General features: G+C 38.2%; 4 protein-coding genes across 4 annotated transcripts; 1 reads left to right on the forward strand and 3 right to left on the reverse strand.

The window, feature by feature from the left end:
- Window positions 1-938: 938 nt before the first annotated feature.
- On the reverse strand, window positions 939-8376 carry tmem39b (transmembrane protein 39B). The gene is made up of 9 exons (XM_005806136.3): window positions 6878-8376; window positions 6054-6255; window positions 4328-4547; window positions 4065-4148; window positions 3771-3925; window positions 1992-2325; window positions 1713-1900; window positions 1508-1628; window positions 939-1302 (listed from the first exon to the last, which is right to left on the reverse strand). The coding sequence occupies exons 2-9, from the start codon at window positions 6182-6184 to the stop codon at window positions 1069-1071; spliced, it is 1467 nt and encodes a 488-aa protein (XP_005806193.1). The 5' UTR covers window positions 6185-6255; window positions 6878-8376; the 3' UTR covers window positions 939-1068.
- A 1142-nt stretch (window positions 8377-9518) lies between these two features.
- On the reverse strand, window positions 9519-13974 carry LOC102223400 (KH domain-containing, RNA-binding, signal transduction-associated protein 1-like). Its single transcript, XM_005806135.2, has 9 exons — window positions 13589-13974; window positions 12716-12843; window positions 11946-12062; window positions 11705-11851; window positions 11493-11617; window positions 11099-11357; window positions 10948-11024; window positions 10808-10869; window positions 9519-10710 (listed from the first exon to the last, which is right to left on the reverse strand). Exons 1-9 carry the CDS (start codon window positions 13677-13679, stop codon window positions 10601-10603), a joined length of 1116 nt encoding a protein of 371 aa, XP_005806192.1. The 5' UTR covers window positions 13680-13974; the 3' UTR covers window positions 9519-10600.
- A 288-nt stretch (window positions 13975-14262) lies between these two features.
- Window positions 14263-18817, reverse strand: zbtb8os (zinc finger and BTB domain containing 8 opposite strand). Its single transcript, XM_005806134.2, has 7 exons — window positions 18649-18817; window positions 18380-18404; window positions 18165-18286; window positions 15506-15588; window positions 15243-15295; window positions 14903-14939; window positions 14263-14781 (listed from the first exon to the last, which is right to left on the reverse strand). Exons 1-7 carry the CDS (start codon window positions 18728-18730, stop codon window positions 14695-14697), a joined length of 489 nt encoding a protein of 162 aa, XP_005806191.1. The 5' UTR covers window positions 18731-18817; the 3' UTR covers window positions 14263-14694.
- A 430-nt stretch (window positions 18818-19247) lies between these two features.
- On the forward strand, window positions 19248-24169 carry rbbp4 (RB binding protein 4, chromatin remodeling factor). The gene is made up of 11 exons (XM_005806133.3): window positions 19248-19369; window positions 19829-19976; window positions 20965-21110; window positions 21195-21368; window positions 21465-21580; window positions 21655-21815; window positions 21893-22019; window positions 22120-22197; window positions 22562-22696; window positions 22773-22883; window positions 23623-24169. Exons 1-11 carry the CDS (start codon window positions 19354-19356, stop codon window positions 23683-23685), a joined length of 1275 nt encoding a protein of 424 aa, XP_005806190.1. The 5' UTR covers window positions 19248-19353; the 3' UTR covers window positions 23686-24169.
- The last annotated feature ends 20 nt before the right edge of the window (window positions 24170-24189 follow it).

Below are 24189 nucleotides of genomic sequence, written 5' to 3' on the forward strand. Positions count from 1 at the left end.
ACCAAACTGAGCTTATTGTCATATAAACAAAAATCCACAGCTTATAGAATACTTGTACAGACAATCTCCAAAATGAGTCATGTTGGTTGTAGTATCATGATGTTGGACTGTTTTTCTTCAGCAGATCAGAGCTAGTCAAAGTTGATGGGAGAATGGATGGAGCTAAACATGGGGCAATTCTGGAAGAAAACCTGCTAGATCATGCAAAATACTTGAGGCTGGGATAGAGATTCATCTTCTAGGAGGAAGATAGTAAACATATAACCAGATCTATAACAGCATGGCTTAGATTGAAGCTTATTCGTGTATTTGAATGGCCTAAAATTTAGACATATTACAGTTTAGAATCTGTAACATGATTTTAAAATTGCTGTTCACAGGTCTTCCGTTTAGGACTAATCAGACTGATTGAGTTTGGATTAGTTGCTAAAACCTAACAGGCCCAAAGACGTCTTTCTTAAAATCTATAAAGCTGGTAGAGACACACCTCAATATGCAGATATTTTTCACAGTAATTTGTAAGGAAAACCATAGCAAAAATGTAACCTTTTCAATTTTCAGGTGCTAACAGGCTATAAAAATTGTTAATAAACCCATACAATCTTCAAAGATGTCCTTAAAATCAGAGGAACTTCATCTGCTTCTGTCTCCACTTTGTCCCCTTAATGCTGTTCAATCTACTCTTCAACAATTTTATGCTACATTAACCATCCAGGAAAAAGAGGATGTTTCCGACGTGAAGTATTAATGTGGAGCATACCAACAGTCTGAAAACTCAATGCTGCTATGAAAATTCGTTGTCAATAGTTGCATTGCACCTGTGTTGCAGTTAACTTTTTCTGATGTAAGTTCAAATCTGCACAACCTATGAACAATTCAAGAACATCAGATTTTTCTATAAAAGGTTTTAAAGTCAGGAATTAATAAATATGAAACACTTTTTAAAGTAATACAAAAATATTTATTTTTCTTATGGCAATTCAGAACAAAACTGACACAAATCTGGCTTGTAGAAAAAATACAGAACTCTTAGGCATGTTTATCTTGTGACCAATGACAACTGGAGTTTTAGCTGACTTTCTGGTCCAATGAGCTGTTTGAGAACGAGTATGCCTTTCCTAGGACAATTCTGTCTCTGAGGAGCTTGAAGAAGGCGTAGTAGTTGCTGAAGAGAATCAGGGCCAGCGATATCGTCTGATGCCACTTTTCCGAGCAAATGAGCGAGTAGAGCTGGTAAAAAATCATGGCACCTTCAAGGATGATGAGTATGTTTAATATTCGTAAAGGCTTGTTGAAGAAAAACTAGGGGGAAAAAAATGGGACAGGTTAGTGTTGAAATGTGTAAATTCACATTTTGTCACATTTAGCCTCAAACGTCTACATAATTTCAGTCTCTTGACCCGCTGGCACTGATATAGAGCGTATGCATATTTTTGCAAGATAATGTGGTTTCTTTTTAAAACTAAAATTAATTCAATATAAAATCTCTTTCTCCAGTAAGACTCACATAGAAGCGATAGTGGGAAACATCCGAGGGAACTGCAACGTTATAGTGACCCATGGCTTTATAGACATTCTTATTATGTTTTACTAGGACTCCCTGTGGCCACATGTACTCTTCAGTCCATCTGTGAAAGGAAAACAAAACACAGTATGACTCATTAGTCTAGAAATGAATCTGAATTGAGGTAAAAACAAACAGGAGTACGCACATGTGCTGAAGGACATTGGAGCAGAGAGAGGGGTCAACTTTCTGCCAGCAGCCCAGGTGGGCGGCAGCTTTGTGAAGGAGGTCACAATATCGAGGCGGCAACAAGTGTCTCATGAGGATGACTGACGTGCTGACCGATACCAGTATGAAGAGCTCACAGGACCACCGCTTGTCTACATACTGAGTGCTCTAGAGAACCATACACACGAAGAATTATATCAATATTCTCACGTCAAGGAAGCTGTATTTAAAAATATACCGAGATTGAACAGAATCTTACCTTTACAAACCAAACGGGTACAAACGCCACATAGTACGCGCTGAGCATGGAGCTGACCAGCACTTCCTTCATCCTCCAGTTGAAGTCCATCTTCAGAAACTCCACCTCTTTTCGAATGAGGTCAGGTGACAGACAGCAGGCGTGAGTGGGCATGGCCTGGACTCCGTACAGCTGGCTGGTGTGCTGCTTCCACGTCTCCTTCAGCACGGTGAAGTAGTCCCTGCCGCGGCTCACGCTGCCGACCTCTTTGGAGCCGATGCTCGCGATCGGCGAGAGAGAACCCGCTCGCCGGAAATCACAGCTGAGCCGGAAGAACGGGATATACATTCCAAATCTGTGGGAACCAACACCTACCGTTAGATATTTGAAATGTTTCACAGTTTTACGGCGATAATGGTATCAAAAGGGATTTAAGAGGGGAAAAGTGTTTTGTAGCCCATTGGAAACACATATGAGCATTTATGTTAACAAAGGTAACATGTTAATATCTAATTTATTCATATACAGCACTAATGACTGTTAGTGTTGACCTCATGCATAATTAGAGACAAGTTGAAACATAGTATGGTGATATATGACTGTAACATGTGCTACATTGATGTTGTGGTGTGTACTAGTAATGTGTTTATCTTCTTACTTTTTTATATATTTATCTGCAATTGTTGCTGTCTGCAAAGCAAATTGCTCCTTGGTGACAATAAAGCTTACCTAATCTAATCTAAACAAAATTGTAAATTCCTTTACTTTAACAAACCTTAACTATTTTTGAAAGGACCTTTAAAACCTTCGTAAACAGCATAAATGTGCGTAGATGTGCTATAAATGCTTAAATAACAAGCCAGTAAAGCTTGTAAATGAGAGAAAATGTTGAATTTCTGATAAACATAACAGGAAGTTTATTTTATTTTGTAGAGCCAGAAGTAAGTTTGTTTGTAAAGCAGTTATTACGGGTAAAGTCTTTTGAAATCACTTAGTCATTTATTTCTGAAATCATTTTCAGAAAAATTAATGTGATCATAATTATGAGACCACAGAAAAAAATGAATAGACAGTAACAGATGAATAGCAACCAATGCATCAATGAACACCACTGTCAAATAAATCAAATGTGTTAACATTTCAAGTATGGAGTCCTAAGAAAATTTCCAGTCATCTTAAATATAGATAAAAACCAAGTCATTGATATTGCGTTCTGCTTTTCTGTCCCTGTTTAATTTGCTTTTTAGCAACATTTAAACCAGTGACAATTTGGGTTGTTGTTATAGCAATATTAACTCTATTCTGGCCAGATGCTAAATATGTCAGAAAATATTTCCAAACACTGAAAAGGTAATCAAAAGTAATAAAGATCCATCAAAAATGCAAGGAGCTAACTGTTAAATCATTCAGCATCTATTTCAAACTTCATCAAACTATTAATATTTAACTCATTCTTTTCAACAATTTATATGAAGAAATTCAATATGATACTTAGGAGATAATAGCCAACACTGTAGGGAAACAAAGCTTGAAAGCCAATACTTGCCCCCTCAAATCACCCGGAAACATTTTGGGTGAACTAGAGTTACTTAATAGTTACGTGGATTAAAACTTGTAATGACAGGAAACAGCAGCTGGAGCATCAACTGGGAAAACATAGAACTCAACTTATTGCTTCAGATGAACACAGGGTCAAGGAAACACAGGGAAACTGTTAAGTCATAGCCTTCACTCATATTAGACTAACTGTCCTACAGGTCTAAAATTTGAAATTTTTTTTTTTTTTTTAAGAATACTTACGGGTAGCAAAGGAAAAGTAGGCTGAGGACAGAGTAGGTTCTGCACAGATAAATGAGGGACCGACAAAGACTCCAGCCTGTCAATGTTAGTACTGCAAACCGGGCCATCACTAAAAATATTGAGTGGGGGAAGGAGAGTTTCCCACTCTGTGATGCCTGCAGGAAAAGGAAACCATGGTCAGACATAAGCAGAGTTATGCTCAGATGAAAATAATGTTTGTACAACAGCAGCTATTAATCACATAAATGCCAAAAATGGACATTGTTATCAACCTCCACCAAACAACAAACTTACCTCTTTTACAATTGCTGCAATCAGCCTTCTTGCCAGTATGATGATTGTGAACACCAGCATGTTATAATCAATAAGATGAAAATTCTGCAAATAACAACACTGATTAATTATTATCATTAAACTACTTGGGTTTTCGTTTTACATCTACAATTTTATTTTTAAGTTTTGAGGTTATACATTTCTTGCACAAGTCAAAATGGAAATTCTTCAAGTAAACAAAATAGAAGTTTGTGATCTGCAGAATGTAATTTGTGCGTACTGACCAGAGATGTGTGTGAGGGAGGGTGTGACGGCGGATACCACCACACAGTCTTGTAGATGTTGACATAGTGGACAAACAGGGCGATCAGATGGCAGAAGAAGAGGTGAAGCTCAAACAACACGTTTCGATCCATGGACAGCTCGGGGATCTTGCAGTGCTTGAGGGGAACTACAGTCTGAGCGGCGAGCGGGGGGCTGGACATGCAGGTCCCAGAACCGTTTCTGCAGGCAAAACCTGAGCGTTAAAAAGTAATCATACCACTTGAACACCTGGACTGCATCCTGCATTTGTTTTCAGCAGCCCTCGGTCAATGTTTTATAGAACCAGCTTTCACTGCTTTTACAGATTTGAGGGCTTTTCTCTACCAGAAACTGTAATTATACTAGAGTGTCTGTGAAAACGCGTACCTCAGATTCGTAATACAATTTAAATCTGGACTTTGACTGGGCCATTTTAGCACATGAATATTATAAGCCATTCTAAGTACATCTGGCTGTGTGTTTAGGGTCATGGTCTGGCTGAAGGGTGAACCTCCTCCCCAGTCTCAAATCTTTAGCAACCTCTAACAGGTTTACTATGCTTTTACCTCTGTTCATCTTCCCACCAACTCTGACCAACTACTGAGTCACTCCTGCGAATATGATCCCTGCAACGTAATGCTTCTACCCCCATGTTGAAGTATGCAGATGTTTTTTTTCTCAAGATGATGAAGGAGCATAAAGTAGTTTTGACATAATGGACAGATCAATGTGGATTGTGCCTTTAAATAAGTAAACAATGGTTACTGTAATCCCTGCATGCATTGCAGCTAACTGGAAACCTGACTTCCCATTGACTTTCCTTCAATTTCTTCTTGCCACTTTTGTTAAGTGAACAACTAGTAGTCAACCTAACAACAAATTCTCCAACCTGAGTGGTAGTTCTCTGTAGCTCCTTCAGATGTATCATTGATCTTTTGGCTCTAATTAATATTCTCCTTCCCCAAACTTGTCTGTCAAGCTGGAAAGTCATGGGCATGCTGTGGTGGCGTAGGAGATAGCGCGACCCACGTTTGGAGGCCTTGGGTCCTCGACATGGCTGTCGCGGGTTTGACTCCCGGACCCGGCAACATTTACCGCATGTCTTCCCCCCTCTCCTTCCCCCTTTCCTGTCAGCCTACTTTCATATAAGGGACGCTAGAGCCCACAAAAAGTCCCCCTGGACGGGAGGAGAAAAAAAAAAAAAGCTGGAAAGTCGTGTCATGGACAGTTGAAGTTGAGCCACAGTCTTTCCATACCTAAATATGATCACTTTAAAAAGCGATACTGAAAGCTTGAGATCTGATCCCTACCTTAAACTTCTCCACAACTTCATCCCTGAGCTCTTTGGGCTGCATGATGCTGCGTGTTTACTAGAGTTCGCAACCAAACTTCAGAGTCCTTTACCGAATAGCCGGATTTACAGAGAGAGTACATGTGATCTATATTCTCTAATATGTGACATCTGAAACACACTACAGTAAAAATTATTTAATGGTATCAGAGTACATACACATGACACACTACTCCCAAAAATGATCCTTTACTCTAAAAGTATAATATGCTTCTCAGAGTTCGTGTAACATTCTAATAAAGTGCTTTGTTTTTGTAATGTATAAACACTTTTGCAAAGTCGTGTGCAGTTTTTCAGTTGGCAGGCACTGAACTGTGCAGCACAGATGAGGTGAGAAGATAAAATAGGAGACTTGCCTTGCACGGTTTCGCACCCCCGTGACTGGAGAGCTGGTGGTGTGGTTGCCATTGCTGACGGAGCCTGGATCACTGCTTAACGGAGGTCTGCAGTAGGTGGTCCGATTCGTCCCTCTCCTTCCACCGGCCATCGCAAAGACACCCACTGCTCACCTTTATGCTTCCTGTCTAGCTGCGTGACTCCCACTCTCTTTTCTTGCACCTGTTTACATTAAGGCAGTGAGTCAGTAGCAGTACACTGGAATGAATCAATCGTGCAGAATATGCAGCTTATACATTTTTTTAAAATCATACATTTATTTTTAGTTGTGTGCGTACATCCTATCATTTCATGTATAATTTCATTGTAAAACATTGCTCAGCGGTTGCATCAAATAGAGCCAAAACAAACACTGCCTTACAACCTAAAAGGGGTCATTGCCATTATAAGCACCTGAAAATATCCAACAAAACTAAATGACAAGAAATATTTCATGCAAAATAAGCATGCATAGAGCCTCATGTTGGTGGTGCAAAACAGGTTTATTCAAGCTGCATAGCGTCCCAAATTTGGCTGCAGCTTTTGCGGAAGCTGTCATTACACGTTAGCAACGCAGCTACAACTGCTGTCTTTCTGCTTTGAAAATATACCACGGGTCGTTTGCATTTGAGATCCTTAGAACAAGAGGGGGGAACAACATGGATCACAACAATGAGACCCCTGTCTTTCCGCCAAAACCACGCTTGATTAAATATCAAGATTCAGGCCTAAGCTAACAGAAAGCTAACTGGCTAGCAGGCTACCATTCAGGTAAACAAGACTACGGAGGAAAATATGCGCTTACCGCGGCGGGTGGTCAGTAGGAAGCTCGTCTGTTTAAATGATAACGGATTAAATTGTCAGATTTATCAAAACACTGGCTGTTTTTGCACTGAAACCAGCCAAGACACTCATTGTTGATGTGAAGCAAGTCGCTGGTGGGTGGGGGCGCGGATATTAAATGTGGGAGGAGGAGTTATTTAAAGGGCCATTCAGACACTTACTAATACAACACCAGTATGTACCAATTAAAATACCAAATATTATCAAATAAGTTATTTCAGTAATACATAGATAAATGGACAATTATAGATACCACTTGAAATAATTCTGTTTTATGCTGCTGTCCATTCCACTTTTATGCCAGAAACACTAGAGCAGGAAATATTGTGTTCCCTGAAGTGAGCCTTTTCAGTACTGAGTTTTTGGATTCTTTCCATCCAGTTTTCCAACAAATTCTTATACTTTGTACAATTGTTTCTACATTTACCAGTTTTTGCAACGTTCTTGACATTTTGAGAACAAATCAGTAACTTGGTTGGCTTGAATTATCTGCACGTTTCAAATAATGCTGCATTTGGCTGACAGTTTTCCAATCAGTACATGCACATGGTATCAGGAAAAAGTTGACATTGTTGTAATCAACTGCAGCTTTTATAAACACAGCCAGTTTGGCTTAATAAACTCAGGAATAAAAATCTGACAAGGGATTCAGTTTAGAAATTAAAAATCTCCATGCTTCCATATTTGTCAATTTCTTCTCAAGAGCTGAAAAATACTTTCAAGACCTATAAACCCTCTAAAAACTAATCACACCAAGGTGTATGTGCACAAAGCTGGGAAAATGTACTCCTTTACATGTCTTTTTGCTTCTCATACTTGAGATAACCTGAATAGAGCAATTTTCAATTGACAGTTTCAAAATCAGACCACTATTCAACCAAATTTGACACAGTGCTGAAAATATACCAACTGCAAGTTGTCTCATCCTTTGCAGAAACCAACAGGAGGTATTTGTGATGGTTGTCAAAAACATTACTGTAGAATAATTTCAGCCACATTATTATGTTTCTATGCATGAAAAAAAAAGTCAGTATTCAAATTAGAGAATAATCTGAACTTTGACTATACCACTCTAGAAGTGAGCTTGCTGCTGTTATGAACTCCATGTTTATGCTGCTAGAACAGGGGTGCCCAAAGTCGGTTCTCAAGGGCCGGCATCCTGCACCTGGTGGTAGAAACAACCTTCTCAGCATGTCAATGTTCTTCTTAGGCCTTCTAACAAGCCATCATTGGATCCAGGTGCGTTAAACCAGGGAGGGAACTAAAACATACAGGATGCCGGCCCTCGAGGACCAACTTTGGTCACCACTGTGCTAGAAAATCGAATAATGCGTCTGATATTAAAACGTTTTCACATCCTAAGCATTTCTGTGGACAAAATGGAGAAAAAGCAAAGGCAAATACTCTCACAACTGACATCTAGGCATCTAAAGAGACTTTAAAGAAAACACAACTGATAAATAAAAAAAAATTTATTTTCAGATTTTTTTTTCTACAAAACATGATTAAATGAGTTGTAAAACATTTCAAAAAGTTAGAGTCGTACCCCAAAGTTTGGATTCAAATATAAAAATTAAAAAAGCCACTCCAAGCTTCAGCAACACTTCTTCAAGCACCTCATTCATAGAAGAGGTGAAATTCAGCCATCAAACCAGACTCATTCACTTGGACAGCATTTGGTCCAAGTAGCCCTTCACAGGAAGCCTGCTTGGTCTCACTTTGCAGGGAATTTCAAATGAACCTGCAGAGCACAGCAACAACAGTCAGCAAACTTCATAAATCATCAAAACCTGATTTTGTTCGTTTCCAACTGACCTTACAGGCCTGAGCTGCTGGAGTTGAATCTATCAACTGCACCAACACAGTTCTGATAACCTAAAAGGAGAAAAAGAAATGAGATCCAGAACACACAAATGTCCAAATACACCAAGTGAGCAACAAAACATGCAAAACTAATTTTATACTAAATAAAAAGTATCATGCAACTCGAGCTGAAGAGTTTTTGCCCATTAATGGAATGTTTTAAGGCTTTGAGTGCAGCTACTCATTTTCATTAAACTACATTCTACAGAAATAACCAAGATGGATATAAGTATTGAGTGGAATGAAACAATTATTGGTTTTATTTGAGCAAGAGTTGCATCACAACCACATGATACGTTTTGTGCGTCTTAATTTTGCTCGGAATAAACTACTGAATATCACAGCATAATTTTGTACTTTAATGGTTTTGATGTTTTGGATGACTTGCATTACTTAAACATGTTTTGCACAGAAAATAAAATAAAAACAGAACAAATCTAATAAATGAGTGTTGGGGTTAGTTTTACCTTCTTGTGGCGACCTTTAGGCTTTTAGAATCCTCTCCTCTGCGATATTTTTCTTTTATAAAAAGCAGCCAGCATGACTTTGCATCAAAGTCAAGTAAGATCCCTGCAAGCTTGATTTGGGGAATACTGTTGAAATTCAGTCATTTTCAAGTGGCTGGAGATACATTGCGCTCTTGAGAGCTCTGAGAGATACACTAACTAAAGATTAATGACAATACATGTTAAAGCACTGCATCATTGTCAAGTCAAACATGAATTTGGCAGCACATAATCTCAAGTAATGAGCTTTATTACGTGTTTTTTTTTAAGGTGACATTACAAGTGCCATTTAGTTTGGATAAACAGACGAAGGTAAAGTCATTGGATGGGAAAAAAAACAAACGCTGCCCCTTTTTTTTGGGTATTTTTCAAATTGTGGTCAGGTTAAACGTGTAAACATACAAGTTTAATCAGCATTGGGGAGCCATTGAGGACCATTTTCACAAAGTGAAGATAATCCTTTGGTACAATAAAGGCAAAAATACCAAGTTTAGATTGATTAAAATGAAACTAGAAACTTTATTGAAACACGCACTGCAGAAAAACATTTTGGGATATGTTTAGTATCCTATTTAGTCAAAAAGGTACACAAGAATTGAGCATTTTGGAGACGGCACGACTTAAACCATACACAGTTATCCTAAGGTTATGTACAAAATATTGAGGTGGCTGCAGCCTTGTATCCTTCAAACTTAACAAGAATTTATATCAGTATAATTTTGCATGTTATAGAACAGCTTAATATACCAATTGTAAAGGTGGCAGAAAGACGGATTTCTATATTTTAGGAGAAAACTAGATTGGCAATGTTGTATACAATAATGAGACTTTTGATGCAGATCAAAATATTGAAGGCTGTGTTTAAATTTGTTTTAGGTATATATAAAATTACACTGAAGCATTAAGAGCAATTAATGTCCAGTCATGAAGGACTTTTGAGAAATGCAGCCTATATAATAAGAGTTTAATCGCCACAATCACAGTTTAAAGTTAATCATTAACTGAAAAAGCCATCAAATATCACTAAAATATCACTTTTTCCATTTGTTAAGTTTAAGTAACTAATTCCTTACTACGCAACTGAAACATTTAAATGGAAACAGATAAACAATGGAAAAAAAAACCCTCTGCTCCTCGTGTTTCTTATCTGGTACTCTGGTACATCCAACAAAATGTCTCTAAGTTTAAAAAAAACACAAACATAAAATAAACCGTAAAAAAAGGGGGAACAAACAAGAAGGGAAATTACTTTTTGAAAAGTTAAGCCTGTTACAATCGGGAGACAGTTGCCATAGCAACTCTCTACCGGTAGTTGTTCAGTATCTGACGTATGGATGCTCCCTGTATGAACCCTTGGACTGCCGCGTCGGGGGAACTTTGCCTCCGGCCCCGGAGCCGGACCACGAGTTATCCCATTCACCCTGACCTACAAACAGGACACACACCAAAGCACAATTAACCTTCACAGCGTCGCACACAGGACCACTTTGACTGTAGTGGTTCAAAAGTACAGAGAAGCATACCGTAGCTCTCATATGATGGATCCTGGGCTTCACCGTGTCCGTAATCGTAGTATTCCGTATCGCTGAAGGCAAAAATTAAGAAATGAGAAAACACATTCAAGGAAAAAAGAAAGTGTGAAAAACTCTTAAATTTGACTTACGCTGGAGCAGGCTGCTGACTGTAATAGCTATCATATCCCTCGTAGGAAGGCTCAGCATAAGACTCCTCATATGAACCCTAAATGGAAAAAATTGTACGTTTAATAAGAGACATTCCCATCAAAATAAGTCTTTATTCACTTTGACACTTACATATTCATCGTAAGGTTCAGGTTTGGGCTGTGACCCTGAAGGTCCTGCTTGATGGGACAGGGCTGCAGCGGGGAGCATCCTTTGCGCTCCGCTTGCAGGTGGCCTGGAGCGGCCAGAGGACCCCCCTCTAGCTGCAGCAGAGGGTGGTCCGCCCCTACCGGCTGGGGCCCCTCTGGGCGCGTTTCCTCGAGACATTCCGCCACGGGGAGTTCCTCCACGCATCCCTCCTCTGAGATTTCCACGTGGCATCCCTCGTCCCCTAGGAAATAGATATATATTTTTGTAAAAAATTGTTATATATATATATATATATATATATATATATATATATATATATATATATAAAAAACTTGATTAATATTCTTTAACTATGAATTTTCAAACTTCCACTCACCTTGGTCCTCCTGCACCAGGTGGTCCACCTCTGCCCCGTCCAAGGCCACCTCGTCCCCTTCCAGAACCATCTTGGGATCCATTCAGGAATTGAGGGTCCATGTAGGGGTCATGCTCACCAGGCTCCTGTAGTTACATTGGAAAAGTTTAAAAGGTTACACAATTGTGCATTAAGAGCAGATTAAGGTTAATGGAATAAAAGAATTCACTAACCGGGATGAGGAACTTCTTGACTTCATCCATGGCGTGAGCCATGCGCAGATAGTTTTCTGGTATGGGTGCTGTAACTTCGATGAACACATGCAGCTCCATGGCCAGGTGAGCGTATTTCGACTCGCCGCCCTTCCTGAGCTCTTCCTCCTGAAAAATAATGCATATAGTTTATAAAAATATATATATTACATCCTCTGAACTGAGCTGCAAAGGAAGAAAAAAAATAGTTCTATGCACAAACCTTATTCTTGTCTCTCATTGAGCCTTTCCCCAAAACTGAGATCTTTGCCCCCGTCTCTTCCTGGAGTCTCTTGATTGTGCTGCCCTGAGGCCCCAAAAGCTTCCCGACAAAGTTGACCTGCAGAATAACGTCCACATCCTTCAGCAGCATGTCAATGGAACATTAATCTGTACATTTTTTCTCCATTAACACAGTAGAACTGCTCATACAGAAATCAAAGACATGCACGACAGCAACACTGAAGCTGCAGGTCCAGTGGGAGAGGTTATGGAAGAAGCACAGCAGGATTCAGATGAGACGGGGGACATCTGAATCCTGATGTCCCCCGGGGACTTAAAGACCCCAGATGAGAGGGGGTCAAAGACTTTTGATCCCACTGCTTCTCCTTTCTGTCAGTAGATTTTTCAGTGTGGAAATTTAAAACAAGTAAAGCTGCAGGATGTAACATTTATAAAAATGTTTTTTGCATATTTGTTAGACCTCTCACCATGTAGTGCCAGACCAGCACTTTTAGACTTAAGCTACTCATCTTCAGATTATTCTTACACTTGGCATCATGATAGTTACAACAGGTTTTAGACAACTGTATGATATATGCTTAGTGCATTTTACTTCAATTACCTCAACATACAACAAAACAGTTTCAGCAAAACACAATTATTTTTTTTTTCAATCAATTTTGGAAAATTGAAGCATTTTAAATGCCTAAAGCTAAGCATCTCAATAGTATGGCCTTGCAAAGAAATCCTGCAGCAGCAGCTGATGCATACCCTGGGATACTGCTTGGTTGGGATGAGCACTCGCTCCTTTAGTTTCATAGTTTTGGTGGCAAAAAGGTCCAGGTAAGTCTCCTTCTCTGGTGTCTTCTTGGTTTCTCCTTTCTGGATCCTCTCAATCTCTGCAATAAAGAATAAATGTTTATTGAGTTTATTAAGGCATAAATTAAAATGCATACACATCCATTTTCTAACAACCTTGTCCCTAGTGAGGTCGGGAGGGGTGCTGGTGCCGATCTCCAGCTAACCGGGCTAGAGGCGAACTGGACAGGTCGCCAGTCTGTCGCAGGGCAACACAACAACCATGCCAATTAACCAATTAACCTGACCGTCATGTTTGGACTGTGGGAGGAAGCCGGAATACCCGGAGAGAACCCAAGCACGCACAGGGAGAAAATGCAAACTGATTAAATAAACGTGCAGACACGGTCTTTCAAACATGCAGAAAGACCCCGGGCCGGGAATCGAACCCAGGACCTTCCTACTGCAAGGCAACAGCGCTTACCAACTGTGCAGCCCCACATCTAAAACACAAAATAACCTAAACCTCATATGTATTGTCTATGAAGGGCTGTGATGCTTATCGGGATGCGATAGTTACAATGAGCTAATCGATTCTTTCGATTGTTACACAAATGTAAATGTTTTATGTCATCAAGTTTCATTAGATCTCATATGGCTCGTAGAAATAAGTTAAACATGTTAATCCAGAGAAGGGGTCTGACCCAAATGTCCACCAACCACGTGTTTTAATGCGCCATTGTTCAGGCCTGGCCGCGAAAGACAAGTTGATGTCCAAATAACTACATAAAACACTTTTTTTCTTCAAAAATCCCTGTCGCATAACACATGAAATAATCGCATTACCAGCAGTGATGAGCTTCATGGCGTGTGTAAACGATGAATCCAGGCTGTCCTTCTCGGCCAGGAGCTCAGGGAGGTATTTAGTGTCTTCCATTTTGATTTTCTTTCTTTGCTAAGGCTCGACTATGGCGGACTCGCTGGTGCTTGGTTTTCTTGCAGTCGTTGGAAGCAAAACTGACTCGCTATTTGTTTATCCAATTAAGTGCGTTTATTTAGCTTATTTTGTTTTTGAAAATGATCTTGGTAAGGAAAATTATTAGCAGACTGCGAAGCGGCGACCCCGGCCGGTGTCTCTCCTCAGCAGACAAAGGAGGGATGGCGCAGCAGCATTTGAGAGGAAAGGGAGGAAGGGACGTCATAGTCAACCAGGGACATCCGCTTGGTTCCCGCTTCATTTTTATTTTAGTTTTTTATTATTTTACTTTGAGGGTTTCCCTTCCCCAAACCATTATTGAGTAAGAGTGTGTTTATTTTTATATTATAAATATAACAATTTCTTGAAAGATTGATGTATATTTTTTACTTATAAACATTTTTTACTTGACATTTTATGTGCTGATAATGATTAACATAGGAGTCAAATTATTTTTATTAGATACGTTTTTAACTCTTTGTCTTTAATAAAGCTGCTGATTAAAATATTTTGGCAAGAATATTACAATAAAAGAATTAGAAACCAAAATTTAAAAAAATGTAATAACTTAATTTAAGGCATCCATAACCATTACATCAAACTACAAACCATTTATTGATACTTAGGCAGTTCATCTGTTATTCCAATTTATGGAATAAGAGATGAACTGTGATACTTCCAACAAATCCATTAAAATATAATTTTCAACTTTCATCATAACCCATATCCCATAATTCGTTTATCTAGAGATCTTTTTTCTTAGTGTAAAGTTCTACATTATATTTCACAAGACAATATCCTTTAATTAAATGAATCTTCGACAGGCCTAATTAGTAAACAGTTCATCAGCAGCAGTAAACTTGATTTTGCTAGTTAATGATCAGTGTATGAAATAATACAAAAATCTTGATTATGTGCATATGTAGACTGAATAGTCCCAATGAACCAGGAGTGTTGTCTGTCCTCAGAGGTATCTTCAAATATCAATGATGGCAAATATTTCTGGTTTTACTTTATCGTGGATCTGCATTGCAGAGTATGTGATAGCTTTCACTTCGGTTCCCTTGAAAAAAAACAAAAAACACAAAGAGCATAACAGGATTAATTAGGTTTATTCTAACTTTTACTGGATGCATGAAAGTGATATATAAATATATAAAGATCTCCTCTCCTCTGTGTCCTACCTGTGGATGTTTTGCCAGAGAAAATTCTTCACCCCACCTTTTATTAGCATTAGAAACAATACGAGTCAAACACACAGTACCCAGTAGTCTTCATCCAAAATCAGTAAAACCTAAGCTCTGTTTGAAATTATTGCATCAATTACACATGGTCTTTATATGAACGCCATAAAATTGACAAATACATTTCCAATAACAAGAAAAAATACCTGACTCTTCTTAAAAAATACCATTAAGTTGCAATTGATTCCATGAAAAAATAACTGACATAAAATTGTGAGAAAAACTAACAATTGTATCAAAAATACGACTCATAATTTAATCAAATTTAGTCAAAACTTACCCAATGGATCGAATCTTAAAATGCATTCTGTCAATGGACACAACTTTGATTTCCTGATAAACAGACACAACAGATTTAAGCACAAAACAACACAAAAAATGGCTACTGACATGATCAATTTTCTTATGCAGGATCAAAGAAATATTCTAACAAGTGTTCTGATCAACACCAAGAATGATTTGAAGGAAAGAAAAGAGTTAATAAAAAATAATAATTAAGTTTCAGTAATGAATCAAATAGCAACAAGTAGCAAGCTGACCCACCCTGGGGACAAAGAAGAGATCTGCACAAAACTTGTATAACCAGTCGTCTAAGAAATGGAAGAGAAGAGACTCCATGTCTTCACCTTTAGAAAAAGAACAATACAAACAGTGTTTAGTTTTATTGATTGCGAGACATCATGCATAAGCTGATTAAAACAGAAGTTAATATCTTTGTTTTATCCTTTAAATCATGTTTTTCAAACATACTTTAGTTGTTAGGACATTTTGTAGAGAAATGGAACTAAAATAAAATAATATTGTCTTCCATATTGGATTAGATTGGCTGAAACCACTTATTGTCAATGACGACAAATGCTGCCCAAAAACACCACGGTCAAAGGTGTAGATAAGCTGGAGGTTTTGGGCAGAAACTATAGTCACAGCTTTATATACATGGGTTTCTATGGCTCCTAATGTTAATCAACCTCACCTGTGACCTGCTTGATTAGAATTAATCAGAGAGTTTCTGGGCTCCAGTTAGGTACACCGGCATCAACTTTCTGCCACAACTGCCCAAAAAGCCCACGAAAAAGTTCACCTGACATACAGGACTCCATGTAAAAAATAATAAGGCAAGAAAATCATTATCGCAAAAATTCAACCTTTGAAATAAAGTTATTTACAATAAACGGACCAAAATTTTATCTTATGGTCCCAATCATATTATTATATCTTAATTGAACTGTGCAAAAAAAAAAAAAAATAGACCAGGAACACATTTCCTATTTATAAATGTGGCCTGGAAAAAGCTAAGGCCTTTTGATGGAGAAGGACAAGGGGTTGTAACATAAAACAAAATGTAAAATTACACAAATTAGACAATGTGAAAACCAAAAGACAAATTACAATGTTGACAGGCACACAATACACACACAAAACATAACTTCTTAAACAGTGGAAAAAGTCTGGTAAGGTTTTAGGTAGAAGGCAACAAGGCCCATCATAAAGTGTACACCACCATCATTGTGAACTACAGAGGTTGACCACTGGTGTTTTGGGAGATGTGTGAGTTACAAAGGCACAGGAAACTTGGTCAAACTTGATGGCAAGATGAATGCAAAATGTTATCAGAAAGAATAGAGGAACATTTGAACCAAGTCAGTAGGCTGCTCATAAGACAAACACATTCCAATATGAGACACAAGGCCAAGTGGACCTGTGATTGGCTACAGAATAAAATGCCTCATTCAAAACTATTAGAGAAGCCTTCTAGTTGGCATTCATGTTAAAGGAACAATGCACGGTATTAAATATTGGATCATGTAAACTTCTGATCAGTGTAATATGGGTAGTTTCTGATGCCGTTATGATTTAAAAAGAGTAACCATATTTGTCTTCTGATAAATGACTTTGCCCAGCTACAAACCATGACTAAAAGAAAGGTTTTGGTTTCTTTTCTTGTTTAAGTGTGAAACTTCACTTTAAGTATTAACATGCATGGCTGATTTAAATGTTAGCGGACAAGCCCAACAACAACCACTCACATAATCAGATCACATCAGATCAATCAGATCCAGATTCATCTGATCACCAGTTACCCATTTTACATACAAATAAGCACAAAGCACTTTCACAGAATGGACTGTCACTGAGCAATTAAGGCAGTTATTATGTTGATTTGAATGTATTCATCTCCAACTAGAGAGCTGAAAATGGAGATTTTGTGCCATCACTGACTCATATTTGTCTCCATTAATAATTCCTGCCACCTTGACTAAAGCAAATTCCAGATAAGAAAAAAGCTGGCAAAAATGATGCTGCCACCACTATGCCTCCCTATAATTGGGTGATTATTTGCAGTTTTTTTTATTTTATTTTACACCAAACAGAAGTTAGAACCACAATTATGACCAGATCATCCGATTTCCAATATGCTTGTTGGATTGGTTTCACCAAGATTTTCTTTAAAAAGGTTTCCATCTTGCTCCCCTGCCCCAGTGCAACTGTTCAACATTGCTTAAGGCATCTTGAAACCAGCTTTCTTCTTATATTGTATCTATCTTTTATTGCTTTTATACTGGTATGGTAATTATTGCATATTTTCCCCATTTGATGATGATGAATATCTTGCTATGTTCCATGGTATTGTCTAATACTTTTTAGTCTTCTTTCATCTCCTGACTAATACAATTTGGCCAAAAAAGATCTCTTAGATGCTTTGAAACCTATTTGCATGCATTTAAAAAACATCAGAAAGCATCTCCAACTTTGTCTGAGGTTAGCAGGAAATACATGATGGCAAATGTTTTTTGACAGAATGGGTGCAAAATATGACACTGCACAAGCTTTTAAGATTTTTGTAACCGAAAACAGAATATGTATCTGAGTAGCCATGGGCAACTCCCGCTTGATATATATAGCAATGGCTACCATTTTTTATTTTTCTCATATTTTCAGTGAGTTGTATTCATGATGATACTGGTGAATTCTACAGGCAACACGTTTCATTAGATTTAAATCAGAAGAACTGGAGTAGAGGCAGCCCTCCTTTGAAGTTTAATTACCAAAACAATAGTGAATACCACATATCAATTTCCAATGAAACATTTATTTCATGAAACATGTATCTTTTTTCATTTTATGAAACAGTTTTTCACTATTTTGCGTTGGTATACCACATTAAACTCAAGGAACAACATGCTTTCTGCTGATTTCTCACCTTCTGATTCCACTTCAACAGTATCAATGGGTTCCACAGTTTCTGTGTCCGTCATATAGCCAAACATTCCCATCGCACACTGCTCAAAAGCTTCCTCCAAGGAGTCTCCCCAAGAGTGAATTCTGGAAAAAAAATATAAAGACATTGAACAATCAAAGTGATCACTGGACACAAGGCAGACAATCATTTATTAACGCAGGAGACAAAACACTCACTGTACATCTGCTGTATGATCCAGATCTGAAATAAAACATGAGATATGAGTTTAATGAACTGCAGTTGACCAGGGTAAGCAGTTGTAGCGACAGTTATTTCACGGGATGCATGTTTGATACCTCGTTAAGGTAACATGCTTAATTTAAGATGTTTTAACATACATTTTTGTATCTAAATCCAGTGTAAATTACTACAAACAAAACTTGGTTTATTTACTTCATGGAACAAGCTAAGCTACCAACATTTTCCGTGATTATTCCTGACTTACATTCATATTTCTTGTTGATGGGAGGATATTTTGATTTAACAGCTTTCTGTTCCTCTGTCAGGTCTAGCTGACGGTCATCCATTGAAGCTGGAAGTTGATTTAAACGTAAAAATTATAATTATTTCTAGCCAACAACATGTCAAAAGAGCTAAAGCAGAAAGTGTTGCATTCAATGTCTGAACCATTTGTCTCGTAAATTTATGTAGCGAAATAACAGTTGAAAATAAATCGGAGAAAACAAACGATGATCATCAGATATACCCGACTGCTGTTAATCCCAATATAACAATCATATTACGATTTAGTAAAAGCAGAAAAGAGCACATTATCTGAAAAATCCTAAGAATTCGTTGATTATGGAAAGATAGGACTTCGAAAGATTTGGGTTACTGTTCATTGTTGCTTCTAGATGTTGTATAGTTACGCTTTATGGTGATGCTTGGAAGACTTATTATGGGTAACACTTTAAAAACTAGACAACGTGTGGCTTTTCTAAACACGATTTTGTAATTTCCGAGTTTCCATGTTGCATTTTTGGATCTTCCGGATCTAATGTCATAAGGACTTCCTGTCGGCTTTGCTGCATGCTGATTGGCTGATGGTGTTCTGTGGAGTTGGCGCCATTGCGGAGCTCCGTGCTGTCTTCTGTGTGCTCTCCCGAAAAATACTTATTTTCGCCTGACTTGTCTGTGTAGTTAAGACCAAATGGCCGATAAAGACGGTAAGAATGCCACTGGTTCAGGACTAGCAGTTTATTTTTTAATGTTCACAGCTTTTAATGATTTAAAGCCCGAGAACTATCGGACCGGCGGCTGTTGGCGCGTCAGCCAGCATCTCCTTTCATTGTTACGGAGCAGCATGCTAGGTGTTAGCTGCTAACTCGCTGGTAACAAGGGGACTTTTAATGAAATAATATATATCATGTATTGGTGAATGTGGGACTGTGTGTTACGCACACGTGTTTCTATAGTTATGTTGCTATAAATTACTGTGTTATTGTCGTCTACAACACAGAAAATAACCTAAAATCATTACTATAGTTCTGGTATATTAATGACAAGTAGGTAGTTGGCAGTCTAAATGCCACATGGTTATTCTCAGATGTCTTCTAGCTCGCTAAGCTACTGTGAGGTTTGTAGTTGTTTCCTAACAGCACTGTGGAATGGATGTGTTTTTGCAGCTGCATTTGATGATGCCGTGGAGGAAAGGGTGATCAATGAGGAGTACAAGATCTGGAAGAAGAACACCCCTTTCCTCTATGATCTGGTCATGACTCACGCCCTGGAGTGGCCCAGCCTGACCGCTCAGTGGCTGCCAGATGTGACCAGGTAAGCATGAGATGATCTACACCTTCACAAATATCAATACAGAAACAGCTGGTCCAAAGTTGTATGGGGCCTTAAGCAGGATTTGATTAGAGGAGCTTCCAATTTCCATTTCTGAGCTCCACTAATTTCCGACATCATTTATATTTGGATCCATTACAGAGCTCACTTTGTGAAATATTGTTTGCAACTTGAGAGTAATAAAATGATTTCCCTAGGCTACTGTATCTCTGCATCAGTCACATGCTCGTTTTAGAATAGAATAGAGATTTCCTTATTGTCCCACAATGAAGAAATTCAGGCGCACTATAAACAAGTTAAATGGAAATAGAAGCATGCATGCTCAAAATGATGGTAAGGCTGGGAGACTGAAAAATAAGAATAAGAGACAGAGATAAGGGCAAATGTACAACGTAAGTAAATAGTATTGTATAGTTATTAGAAATTATCACTAATGTTATAGACAAAAGGTTTTGTCATTGTTTTCATCAACTACCCTTTTTCCAGATGTGGAAAAAAAGAGAAAACAATGAAAATGATACAGCAAATCTAGAATTATGACTGAAATTATAATCAATTTCATTTGAGAATCAAAACTAAAAATCTGCTTGCTGACTTTTGTTGATTAAATTTGAGATGACTATGTAGGGCTGGACGAGAAATCAACCTTTTTCTGCTTATGAAGGTCTAATTTTGGGAACATTTTGAGTTTATTTCCACCAATGCACCTCTTGGGGTTCCACAGTTCAGAGTGATGTCACCACGCTGAGGGCCAACCTTCTTGTTTTACAGCTTGTATTTAGTTGGAGATTGAATTCAAGTCAAGTCCTAGAAGAGATACCTGAAATCAAAGCAAGTTTTCTGTCATTTGTATTTTATTTTAAAAAACAAATAAATAGGAAATACAAAATGGTATGAAAAAATGTTATTTTTGAGCCAAATTGCCCAGTCCTATTTAATTGTGTTTATTTTGCGTTCATGTTCTTCACAGACCCGAGGGAAAGGACTACAGTGTTCATAGACTGGTTTTGGGGACACACACCTCTGACGAGCAGAATCACCTTGTTATTGCCAGTGTTCAGCTTCCAAATGATGATGCCCAGTTTGATGCTTCACACTATGACAGTGAGAAAGGAGGTGAGTAATATCCAGTGAAACTATGTTATAACAAAGTCTTATTACACCAATTGAAGTTAGTTTAAATAAAGCTATTTCTTTCAGAGTTTGGAGGCTTTGGCTCTGTTAGTGGAAAAATAGAGATTGAGATCAAGATCAACCATGAGGGAGAAGTGAACAGAGCACGCTATATGCCCCAGAATCCCTGTATTATTGCCACCAAAACCCCCACCAGTGATGTGCTGGTCTTTGATTACACAAAGCACCCCTCCAAACCTGGTAAGAGCCCTTCTAAAACAATTTAGAGTTTTGTATCACAGTTTCCTTCTGAAAGTTTACAGATTTATTTAACATTAGTTTAATTTTCTATAATAGATCCTTCTGGAGAATGCACCCCAGACCTGCGACTCAGGGGACACCAGAAGGAAGGCTACGGCCTCTCCTGGAACCCAAACCTCAGTGGATGCCTTCTCAGCGCTTCTGATGACCATGTAAGAGACTCGACTAAAGACTTTGCAACTTTACTAATCTGTTTAATCTGTTTAACTTTTTTTGTCCTCTTTAGACTATATGCCTCTGGGATATCAGCACGGTGCCAAAGGAGGGGAAGATTGTAGATGCCAAAACAATCTTCACAGGCCACACTGCTGTGGTGGAGGACGTTTCCTGGCATCTTCTCCATGAATCCCTCTTCGGATCTGTGGCAGACGACCAGAAACTCATGATGTATGTGACCTTCTTAGAACAAAATCAGCGATTCTGGGCTTTTATCTGAACATCCGTTCATTTTGTCTTTTGAACAGCTGGGACACACGGTCAAACAACACCTCCAAACCGAGCCATGCAGTGGACGCTCACACTGCTGAAGTCAACTGCCTGTCTTTTAATCCCTACAGTGAGTTCATTTTGGCCACTGGCTCTGCTGACAAGGTGGGATTAGATTCTAGTGAACTCTTAAATGGCACCTTGTTCTTTTAAGTCCTGTTTCAGTTTAATCAATTTGCTCTGGTTCTGTTTTTTATATTTGCAGACTGTGGCTCTTTGGGACTTGAGGAACCTGAAGCTGAAACTCCATTCATTTGAGTCTCACAAGGATGAGATCTTTCAGGTAAAATCTACACTTATTTATTTACTTATTTTAATTCTTAAGAAATGAAAACATCTTAAAACACAGTAGTGCTGAATTTCTAAACTTATTTTGTGGATGAGGAACGTATGTGTAAATACGTAATAATATTGGTTAGCATTAATTCAAAAAACAAATAGCATCAAATGTGTTTTAAATAAATGCTCACTGAGTAAGGGAATGTAATTTTTTTTGTAGATTTAAAAAAAAAAAAACAGTTTCTGTTTTGTGATATTAAACGTCGTGTACGCAGTGTGGCTCAGTGGTAGAGTGATCTGTGTCCAACTATGAAAATATTGTATTTTTAAGAGGCTTTTTCCCCCACTCTTCTGTCTTCTACTCACAGGTTCAGTGGTCTCCTCATAATGAGACGATCCTGGCCTCCAGCGGCACCGACAGGCGGCTCAACGTCTGGGACCTGAGTAAGATCGGAGAGGAGCAGTCGCCAGAGGACGCTGAGGATGGTCCTCCCGAGTTGCTGGTGAGCGGCCATTCACAGATTCTGGTTTTTGTTGAATGGTAGGTGGTGTGCTAATCACTCCTGCTCTCATTCCCAGTTCATCCATGGTGGACACACAGCTAAGATCTCAGACTTTTCCTGGAACCCCAACGAGCCGTGGGTCATCTGTTCGGTGTCAGAGGACAACATCATGCAAGTGTGGCAGATGGTAAGCCCTGACTGATGGATACGTCACATCCTGAGTTACTCAGGGTTCCTGCACAATAGATTTATACATTTTACAGCTCTGGAAAAGCAGTTGAATTTCAGATTTTATTTACTTGGAACATCCTGTTCCATTTGCATCCATTCAGTTGTAAATCTATACCCATCCATCTGTCAATTCTTGTATATTTTCATCAATCTGTTTGTTCATCTATGCTTGTTCCTAATATCAAGCATGGATAATGTGTAGGAAGTCTGGAAAACGTGTAGTAACTGTTTTCCAGTTCCTACATAATACATTTCACATTTATTATTATATTGTACATTATATTATTATCATCACTGTACTCAATAAAAATATCATGCAGGACCACCTGGGCGGTAATACATTTGGTGAGATTTGATGGTTGCAGCACAGAAAGTTGTTTCAGTGCAGAAACTATCAATAAGATGTTTTTGTTGATGTGGGAATAAAACATCTAGTTTTTATCCAATAGCTTGGTAGACGGCTTATTATCTGAGGTGTTTCCTATGAAACTATAGCAGAAACATTAACACTGTAATTGGTTTACTTATCACAAGTGATATTATTGCATGTTTTTTTTTCTTTGTTTAAAATGAAGAGTAGATGTGGAGACTATGGTAAAACTTAGAATGGAATTTAATACATTATTGTCTCAACTAGTAGATTTTAGCTTATTACATTTATTATAAACAGTAAATCTGTGAATTGTCTTGCACAGGCTGAAAACATCTACAACGATGAAGACCCAGAGGGCGCTGCAGATTCAGAGGTCCAGGCATGAGTCCAGTACTGAACTCGCTTCTTTTGACCTGCTTGTTAAAAATGGATCACTTTCTCAGATCTGCTTCCGTAAGCAGCAAAACATTTTCAAATACATCTCAGAGAAAAGTGTTTAAAAGAGTTTCTGCACCATTAACGTGTTGTGATGCATCTCAAATTACACCGGTTTCAGTCTGATTTCTAGATACCATTTAGTTTTTGCAAGATCCTCCGTGGTTTGTAAATAAACCCTCACTGACCAGTCTGCTGTCTTCAGTTTTATTTCTTGTCATTAGCTGTGCAGAAAACATTTTCACAATGATCCATTTTTAATACAATTGTACATACTGTAGGGTTTTCCTTTTTATTTGCTTGATATTTGTAGGTGAATTTTCCAGCTTGTGTCGTCACTTGTTTGTGTTTTGTTTTCTTCTGCATTTTGTTTCTGTGCTGCACCTGAGCTTTTGTGTATCTAAGAATATTCATAATAAAAATATTTACAGAAATTTGTGAATTTTACTTCTGT

This window comes from Xiphophorus maculatus, chromosome 19 (genome assembly GCF_002775205.1).
Source record: "Xiphophorus maculatus strain JP 163 A chromosome 19, X_maculatus-5.0-male, whole genome shotgun sequence".
In the NCBI taxonomy this organism is placed as follows: Eukaryota; Metazoa; Chordata; class Actinopteri; order Cyprinodontiformes; family Poeciliidae; genus Xiphophorus; species Xiphophorus maculatus.

Excerpts from the sequence above, each read along its gene's own strand:
- rbbp4 (XM_005806133.3), top strand. Across the intron at positions 21,111-21,194 it reads CTATGACAGTGAGAAAGGAG|AGTTTGGAGGCTTTGGCTCT; the intron begins GTGAGTAATATC and ends TATTTCTTTCAG. Across the intron at positions 21,816-21,892 it reads GACGACCAGAAACTCATGAT|CTGGGACACACGGTCAAACA; the intron begins GTATGTGACCTT and ends TCTTTTGAACAG.
- zbtb8os (XM_005806134.2), bottom strand. The coding sequence starts at position 18,730 with ATGGATGACCGTCAGCTAGACCTGACAGAGGAACAGAAAGCTGTTAAA. Across the intron at positions 15,589-18,164 it reads TGTTGAAGTGGAATCAGAAG|GTGAAGACATGGAGTCTCTT; the intron begins GTGAGAAATCAG and ends CTTTTTCTAAAG. Across the intron at positions 15,296-15,505 it reads ATCTCTTCTTTGTCCCCAGG|GAAATCAAAGTTGTGTCCAT; the intron begins GTGGGTCAGCTT and ends TCTGTTTATCAG.
- tmem39b (XM_005806136.3), bottom strand. The coding sequence starts at position 6,184 with ATGGCCGGTGGAAGGAGAGGGACGAATCGGACCACCTACTGCAGACCT. Across the intron at positions 1,901-1,991 it reads TACCCGTTTGGTTTGTAAAG|AGCACTCAGTATGTAGACAA; the intron begins GTAAGATTCTGT and ends ATGGTTCTCTAG. Across the intron at positions 1,629-1,712 it reads TCCAATGTCCTTCAGCACAT|ATGGACTGAAGAGTACATGT; the intron begins GTGCGTACTCCT and ends TTCCTTTCACAG.
- LOC102223400 (XM_005806135.2), bottom strand. The coding sequence starts at position 13,679 with ATGGAAGACACTAAATACCTCCCTGAGCTCCTGGCCGAGAAGGACAGC. Across the intron at positions 11,025-11,098 it reads CTGAACCTTACGATGAATAT|GGTTCATATGAGGAGTCTTA; the intron begins GTAAGTGTCAAA and ends TTTTCCATTTAG. Across the intron at positions 10,870-10,947 it reads AGTCAGCAGCCTGCTCCAGC|CGATACGGAATACTACGATT; the intron begins GTAAGTCAAATT and ends TTTTGCCTTCAG.